The sequence below is a fragment of the Bison bison genome, unplaced genomic scaffold (genome assembly GCF_000754665.1).
Source record: "Bison bison bison isolate TAMUID 2011002044 unplaced genomic scaffold, Bison_UMD1.0 scf7180017864213, whole genome shotgun sequence".
NCBI lineage: Eukaryota > Metazoa > Chordata > Mammalia > Artiodactyla > Bovidae > Bison > Bison bison.
The window spans coordinates 6,566,252-6,573,606 of NW_011494785.1; the positions used below are offsets into that span (position 1 = coordinate 6,566,252).

At 60.2% G+C, this 7,355-nt stretch overlaps 1 protein-coding gene across 4 annotated transcripts in view; it reads left to right on the top strand.

The window, feature by feature from the left end:
• Nucleotides 1-7,355, top strand: part of PICK1 (protein interacting with PRKCA 1) — a 17,290-nt gene that overhangs the window by 7,810 nt on the left and 2,125 nt on the right. For 3 of the 4 annotated variants that reach the window (XM_010845088.1, XM_010845089.1, XM_010845087.1), the window contains exons 5-11: nucleotides 757-823; nucleotides 2,039-2,128; nucleotides 4,548-4,601; nucleotides 4,988-5,050; nucleotides 5,798-5,931; nucleotides 6,325-6,417; nucleotides 7,230-7,280. In XM_010845088.1, coding sequence (XP_010843390.1) covers nucleotides 757-823; nucleotides 2,039-2,128; nucleotides 4,548-4,601; nucleotides 4,988-5,050; nucleotides 5,798-5,931; nucleotides 6,325-6,417; nucleotides 7,230-7,280 — 552 coding nt within the window. The remainder of the gene's footprint in view (nucleotides 1-756; nucleotides 824-2,038; nucleotides 2,129-4,547; nucleotides 4,602-4,987; nucleotides 5,051-5,797; nucleotides 5,932-6,324; nucleotides 6,418-7,229; nucleotides 7,281-7,355) is intronic. The other variant, XM_010845090.1, reaches the window with a different exon arrangement.

The window sequence follows — 7,355 nt, forward strand, 5'->3', positions numbered from 1 at the left end:
TCTGGTCCCGCCTTGGTGCTCCCTCCTCCCCTGCAGCGTGCTCCGCGGCAGCCCTGAGCACCCTGCGAGGCAGCCGTTTGCACCCACCCCTGACTCACGGCCTCAGCTCACTTTGGTTTTCCTTCAGAATGCAATTTTGAGATCCTGTTTTGTATCTGAATGAATTCAGCCCCCAGTTCAAGGGTCTTAGGATTTCAGGCATGAGACTGACTGTGGTGGCCTCGTGGTCAGGGCAGCCTTCTCGAGGGAGGCCGGCTACTTCTCATCCAGTCACTGGACTGTGATTGGTGTAATTCCGCGAATCGCATCAGCCTCTCTTGCTGGCCTCGGGCTCTGGGGGCTGCGGCCACCCTTGTACCTGCTCCCTAGCACCCCCAGCACCCGACACAGAGAAAGTGCTCAGACGTGTTTGTGGGGCAAATGGCGGGACTCCTGAGAAGGGGGCTGGTTTAGAAGACCCTCTCAGAGGACAGGAGAAGTGACTCGGCAGAGGGCTGCACTGTGGCTGTGGCACGGGGGAGGGCAGGGGCACACAGTGTCACAGACCACCAGGCTGTGAGCTCTGTGACCCCAGGGACCCTGTCTGCCCTGTCCCTGCCGATTGTCTGGGGCCTGGTGGGTGGAGAGAGGAGGAAGAGCCCTTTCCCAGGGCTCAGGATTCTTTGATGACCACAGACACCAGGGCAAACAGGCCTCCTCAGAGAAGGGGCTGGGGCCCAGGGGCTCCGTCCCAGCTCTGCTGTCCTGCTCTTCCAGGGGGAGGTGACCATCCACTACAACAAGCTGCAGGCGGACCCCAAGCAGGGCATGTCCCTGGACATTGGTAAGTGGCGCTGGGCAGTGGCGTCCAGGGGCTCCGTAAGCCCCGGCTCTGTCTCCCTGTGACAGTGCGTCAGTGGTCACGTGGCTGTGCCCTCTGACCCTTCTGACCAAGCCAGTCCAAAGCACCTGGGAGGACCCAGGGGTGCTTCCCTTGCAGCTGGTCCCCAGAACCTGTCTCTGGTTTCTCCCTGCCTAATGTTTCTCTCTCCTACCTCCCCCGACCACCTGCTCTGGTGCCTTCATGCCGTAGGCTTGTCCTTTGTAGGGCAGCCCTCCAGCTCACTAGGCCCAGTCCCTCGCCGCTCTGAAAGGGGAGGGCAGCCCAGCCGTGCCTGGTACCACCTGCCCACCTGCACACCCCACTCAACCCTGGCATCTTCTGCCCACCTGCTGCCAGAAAGCCTTAGGGTCTGGACTGGCCCTCAGGTTTGGGGCAGAGGCCAGTCCTTCTGCCCACAGCATGCCCTGGGACATATTACCTCTTGCTCGGGGGCTGGGCCTTGGTTATGTAGAAGTTTCCAGGCTCAGGAGCCGGATGGTAGCTTCGAGGTCCTCTGGACCAGCTACCTCATTGCACATCAGAGGTAGGACCCAGGGAGGCGCTGTGCCCCTGGGTGAAGAGCCACCCAGATCTCTTGGCTCGGGGCCCAGCACCCTTTTCCGCCACCCTTGGGCCACAGTTGCCTTCTGGTTTTTAAGAAAAGAGGCTAAGGGCAGGTCAAGTCTGTCCCAGAAGCTCTTCCTCTAAAACCCTTTGGTCCCATCCTGGTCCTGTTGCAAAGACTATTTGACCACATATGCAGTAACTGTCTGGAGCCTGGGGCCTGTTGTCATGGACGGTGCTTCCGCTCCCGGGTGTGGATGAGAGACGGAGGAGGGGGGTTCTCCCTGGCTGGCCTGTCGGCCAGTGTCAGGCCTAGGCAGCTCTGGATCTCAGTGGGAGTCGATAGCCACTTTGAGCGCCAAACCCTCAGTTAAGTGCCTTACATATTTATTGTTTCCAGGCTCCCAACACCTCTCTCAAGTAGAGAGTGAAAAGGGCAGGGAGCCCAGAACCCCCGCAAACCCCAGCCAGGACCCTCCCTACTTCATAGTCACCCCCGTCCCAAACCCCAGTTCTGGCCCTGCTCTTGCTCCCAGTTGAGTCGTGATGGAGCGAGATTGGCCCCGGGAGCCCAGACTCCACCTCATGAGTCCTTTTCTCACCTGGTCCCAGTGTTGAAGAAGGTGAAGCATCGGCTGGTCGAGAACATGAGCTCGGGGACGGCAGATGCTCTGGGCCTGAGCCGGGCCATCCTGTGCAATGGTGAGTCCCCTTCTCCCAGCCCCCACCTCTGGTCCTAGGGGACTCAGGCCCAGGCCTCCGGGGGAGGGGCGCCACGGCCGCCCACCAGACCTGTGTGTGTCCCGCTGGCCTGGGCCGGGCCTCTGCTGGTGGGGCCGACACGCACATCTCTTTGCCTCCCCGGAGGCCTCTCCAAGCTCCCACAGAGCACGCACAGTGCACAGTGAAGGCCTCTTACAGCCCATGTCCCCCCGCTCTCCAGCAAGGGTTCACAGGCCCAAGTCACAGATGAGACACTCCTGGTGGGGAGGTGCCTTCGCCACTGCCCCCCAGCTGCTCTCACACAGCCAGGCCTCCCCCACCCCAGCCCCAGTCACCCCAGCATGTCCCGGCTGCTCCCGGGCTGCTTACCCGGACCCCCGCCTCTCTCCAGGAGGTGGTGCTGCTGCCCGAGTCCCAGCAATTCCTGCTCAGACCTGGAGGTGGCTGCGCTCACCTCCCGCAGCGGGAAAACCGAGTACACGCACATTCACACCCACACATGCCTGTGCACACACACTCTCTCCCCACACGTTCACACCCACCCATGCGTGTGCACACGCGCTCTCCCTGGGGGGCTGGAGGGGAACCAGTGAAACACTCAGTCCCGCTCCTGCTGTCACCAGCCCGAGTTTATAAATAGCAGCAGCTCTGCTGTGTACGTGTGGGGACAGATATAAATACCGATATAAATTGTAGGCTCAGCTGGGCGCACTGGGCTTTATGGCGGGACGTCGGGGGTGGGGTCTGAGCTTGTTCCAGAGGGTGTACAAAAGTGGCCCTGCTATTTCCAGCTTCTTGGTGCCTATAAATCCCCGTTACTGTAGTTACCATGCGTCGAGATGAAATTAGAACTGCTTGTTGTGTTTTTTCCCCCCCAAACCTTGCAATTTCCCCAGCCTTAAATAGGGTTTCTAAAATTGAAGCTGTCATGATGTCCCATGACCCAGCTAAAAACAACAGCATGGCGCTTACGTGGCTCCTTCGCTGCCAGGCTGGCTGGGCGCCAGGGCTATGGGGCGCCGGGGCCTGGAGGCCAGCCCAGTGGCTGAAGCCTCTGAAGACCTCTGAGGCGTGCCCCACCAGCCCCTAGAACCCAAACCTTCCTCCCTGACAGCCTGACACACACTGCCTTCTCTGCCCGGATTTAAGAATCCAGACCCGGCTTCTACAACCCTCTTCCTCTCCTCCCACTCAGAAAACCCTGGCCCAGGTCAGCACAGGAAGCTGGGGGGGCAGAGGGCACCCTGGCCTGCACAGCCCTTGCTGTGCGCCTTCGGGCAAGTTGCTTCACCTCTCTGAACCTTGGTTTTCCCTGTAAGATAGGGGAAGTAATCTGCCCCAGAGGGCTCATGTGGAGAAAGGACTGAGCTGGGTGGAGGGCTTCAGTGAGGCCAGGCTCTGTCTTAGGAGGCTCTGGGCCAGGCAGCCACCAGCATGGACCCTGCCCCGCACTTGCTGCCCGTGCTCCTGGTGGGGAGGTGGGTGTGGACCTCACCCCTATCAGAGTGGAGGAGGGTGGTGATCACTGCTGGCCGGAGCCCCGCCCCACCCGGATCTGGAGTGCAGCCCCGGCCCTGGCCATCCACGTGTTCCTACCTTGAGCCCTGGAGGTGAGGCGGCTGCCCCCACCCCTCACCTGGCAGCCCTTAGTGCCCCTGCCAGCCTGGCCACTGTCACCGCTAGATCAGGAGCCTGGAAAGCACCACTCAGCTTTCATTCACCAAGGTCATTCCCTGGCCCACACAGGGTCTGGCACATAGTGGGTGCAAGATAAACACCTGTGAAGCCAACGAAGACGATCACCAAGGCCCGCTCCAGTGCAAGCTCTTCCTCAAAGCCCTTCCTGCCTTCCTCTCCCCTCCCAGATCGCTGTCTCTTCTGAGCTGCCAGGAGGTGGCGGGCTGCCTTGAGCCTGCCTTAAGAGTTACTGTCAATGCATCCCGTCTCTCCCACTTGTCTCTGATTGCCTTGCTTCTTGGCCGTCGGCAGGGTGTGTGTTGGAAATTCTGGCCGGGTCCTTGACTGCTAGGCAGGGCTTGCCTCCCACCGGCCGTGGGCAGCACCCTGGGGAGGGCCCAATCTGCCTTCACTCCTCACTTCCGGGAGCACCCGCATCCTTGTCGCCTCTCTGCCCCTTCGGCATGGCCCAGCCTCCTGGGGTGGTGCTTATCACAGGAGCCTCCTGAGGGTCACCCCGCTGCCCCGCCTTGTCTGGATGTACTGGGCTCGTCACAAAACACCTGTAAGCCCAGCCACCCTGAGGTGCCCAGTCCCCGTCCCTGGGACCCTGTCCTGTGCTGTTCCTGGTTCTCCTCTGGGGGCCACCTCGCCCCTCCCAAGCCTGGCTCCAGTGATCCCTGGCTGTCTCCCCTCATCCCTGGCTCTCTGATCCCCACAGATGGGCTCGTCAAGAGGCTGGAGGAGCTGGAGCGGACTGCTGAGCTGTATAAAGGTGGGCAGGCACACCCTCCCGCCAGCAGCCCTGGGTGGGTGGGGTGCTGCACTGGAAGTGCCCGGCCCCGCTTCTACCCCAGGTAGAGCTCCAGAGTCCTGCTCTAAACGTGATGGCAGTGAGGGGCAGGGTGCCAGCCACACAATTCGAGGACCGTAGTCATTAAAAATTCTTAAGGAAGAAAATCTAAAGACCTGCTTTTTCTGATTATAAAAGTAACCCATGCCCATAAAAAAGAACGGCACATGTAAACCTAGTGAGAAAAGTCTGAGCCTCAGGGACAGCGTGGGCCTCCGGGGTGGGGTGGGGGTTTGGAGGCTGTGTCCTGGGCCAGTGTCGTCCCCACCGTGTGGTCTTGTCCCTCTCGTTTTGGGTCTTTCCCACAGGGATGACAGAACACACCAAGAACCTCCTCCGGGCCTTTTATGAGCTGTCACAGACGCACCGTGGTAAGGATGCCCTGAACCTGCTGCATGACCCTGGAAAAAACCCTGCACTCTGGGCTCAGCACCTCCCTACACCCCACAGGGAGGGTGAGGGCGAGCTCCTCTCCGGGGCCTTTCTGCTGCCCAGGCTCAGGCAGACCCTGCAGCATCTGACCTCATGTCAGATTTGGAGGTGTGATGGTGATGGGGCCAGCGGGGAGCCTCTCGACCAGCTAGGCTTCTGTGGGGTGCAGAAGTTCCCGTGCGGGCCCTGTCCTGTCTGTCTATTCTGCGCTTACAACGTACGAGGCCTCTGCTTATTCCTGATCGTGTTTCCTACAAGTTTGTTAGCTTCAGTTAATCCCATTTTACAGCTGGGAAAACAAAGCCCAGGTAGAAGCAGCAGTAACCGAGCTCCTTAGGGGCAGGGTTGACCTTAGGACCAGATTCCTAGACCAGTTAGTTCTCTGCTCCCAGACAGTTTCACCTCCTCTACTTTGACCCAGTCTTAACCCCTGTGGTCTGGTCACTTCAGGAACCAGGTCAGCTCCTTGGATGTAGACCCACCTTCCTTGGGGGTACAGGTCCAGCTCTTAGGGGTGTAGATCCACTTTTCTTGAGGTTTAGACCCACCTCCCTGGGATGTAGACCACCAGCAGACCTCAACCTCTGACCTGCCACGCCCCCCACCGTGCTTCTCCCCAACAAATCCCTGGCTTCTCCGTTAAGGGGTCAAGTAGGGGCGGCCTTCAGGACAAACTTGTCACGCAGCCTTTGGGGACGTGTTCTCTGTGATCGGGGTGCGGGAGCCTCAGCCCGCTGCGAGTGAGGCTTTTGTGAAGTTCGCCGACGCCCACCGCAGCATCGAGAAGTTTGGCATCCGGCTCCTGAAGACCATCAAGCCGGTAGGTCACGTGGAGCATGTGTGGGTCCGTAGGTGAGCGGGGAGGGGCAGTGTGGCCAGCAGAGAGTGTCCTGTTCTGGAGTCGGAGCACCCTGGGGCTGGTTTGGGGGTGGGCTGCTACAGCTGACCATGGCTGAGCCCTTCCTCCTCCACGGCCTCAGCACTGACCTCCAGGCTGGTTTCTGGCCCTAGCTCCACCAGAGTCACGACTTGCCCTTGGCCTGGGCTGTCTTCTCCTCCTTGGAATGGACAGGGCGGTCTGGGAGCTCCCTTCGGCTCTGACACCTGCGTCCACTAGAGGGTGGACACATCGGTGCCATTCCTTGTCACCCTAGCCGGCCGTCACCGCCCTTGCCCATGGGGGCCTAAGCGTCCACCCCACCTCCCCTTCCAGATGCTGACAGACCTGAACACGTACCTCAACAAGGCCATCCCGGACACTCGCCTCACCATCAAGAAGTACCTGGATGTGAAGTTCGAGTACCTGGTAAGTGGGCCCTGGCCTCTTGGTTGCGGGGGTGGTGGTGTGGGCCTGGCCAGCTGGGGTCGGAGCCCGCCTGGAGGTTTGTTCCTCTTCAGTTGGCCACTTGACGGCCAGCAGGTCAGGGCCAGGACCTTGGGGACACCTGACTGAGCACGTGGGGGCAGGGCCCTAGGGAGGTGTTCAGGGATCAGGCAGCAGCCTAGGCCCAGCTTGACTCTTCAGAGGAGCTCTGGGGTGGGTGGAGCCCTCACTTGGGACCCACTCTGACTCCATGGGAATTTTTTTCAGTCACTCTTTAACAATGGATCAGTCTAGGTCACTGGTTATAACATGGATTTTCATGAGTCTTATGTTCAAATGATAATTCTGTGGTCAAAGGAGTTGAGGAAAAATACTCCACCGAGCAGGCCCAGGTCCTTTGCTTCAGGACTTGTCAGAGCCTTCGATAGACCCATGGGTAATGTGGGTCTTCAGGGCCTTCCTCAAGTTCTTTGGATCCTGGAATCCTTTAGCCCAGAGCATCTCTTGGGACTTGAGTGTATACACTGGGCTCCCGGGCCCTTTCCATCATCCCAGATGAGTGCCCTCACCACCCTGAGCCTCCAGGGCAAGGGCCAGCCTGAGCAAGGGGCCAGCCTCTCCCTGACGCATCTCAGCTCGTTCCAGCTCAGGATGTGCAGGGCCCACAAGGCCTGGCACAGCTGCTTCTCTGGGTGGCCGAGGGCTCCAGGGTGGCACGGGAGGAACTGGGGCCGTCAGGGTGAGCACCCAGGTGGTGCAGCCCCCCTGACAGCCTGGCCTCACCCATCCCACAGTCCTACTGCCTGAAGGTCAAGGAGATGGACGACGAAGAGTACAGCTGCATTGTGAGTGGGGTGGGGGAGCGTGGCCCTGGTCCTAGAGTGGCTCGGGGGGCACACACCACTCCCTGCCTGCCCCCC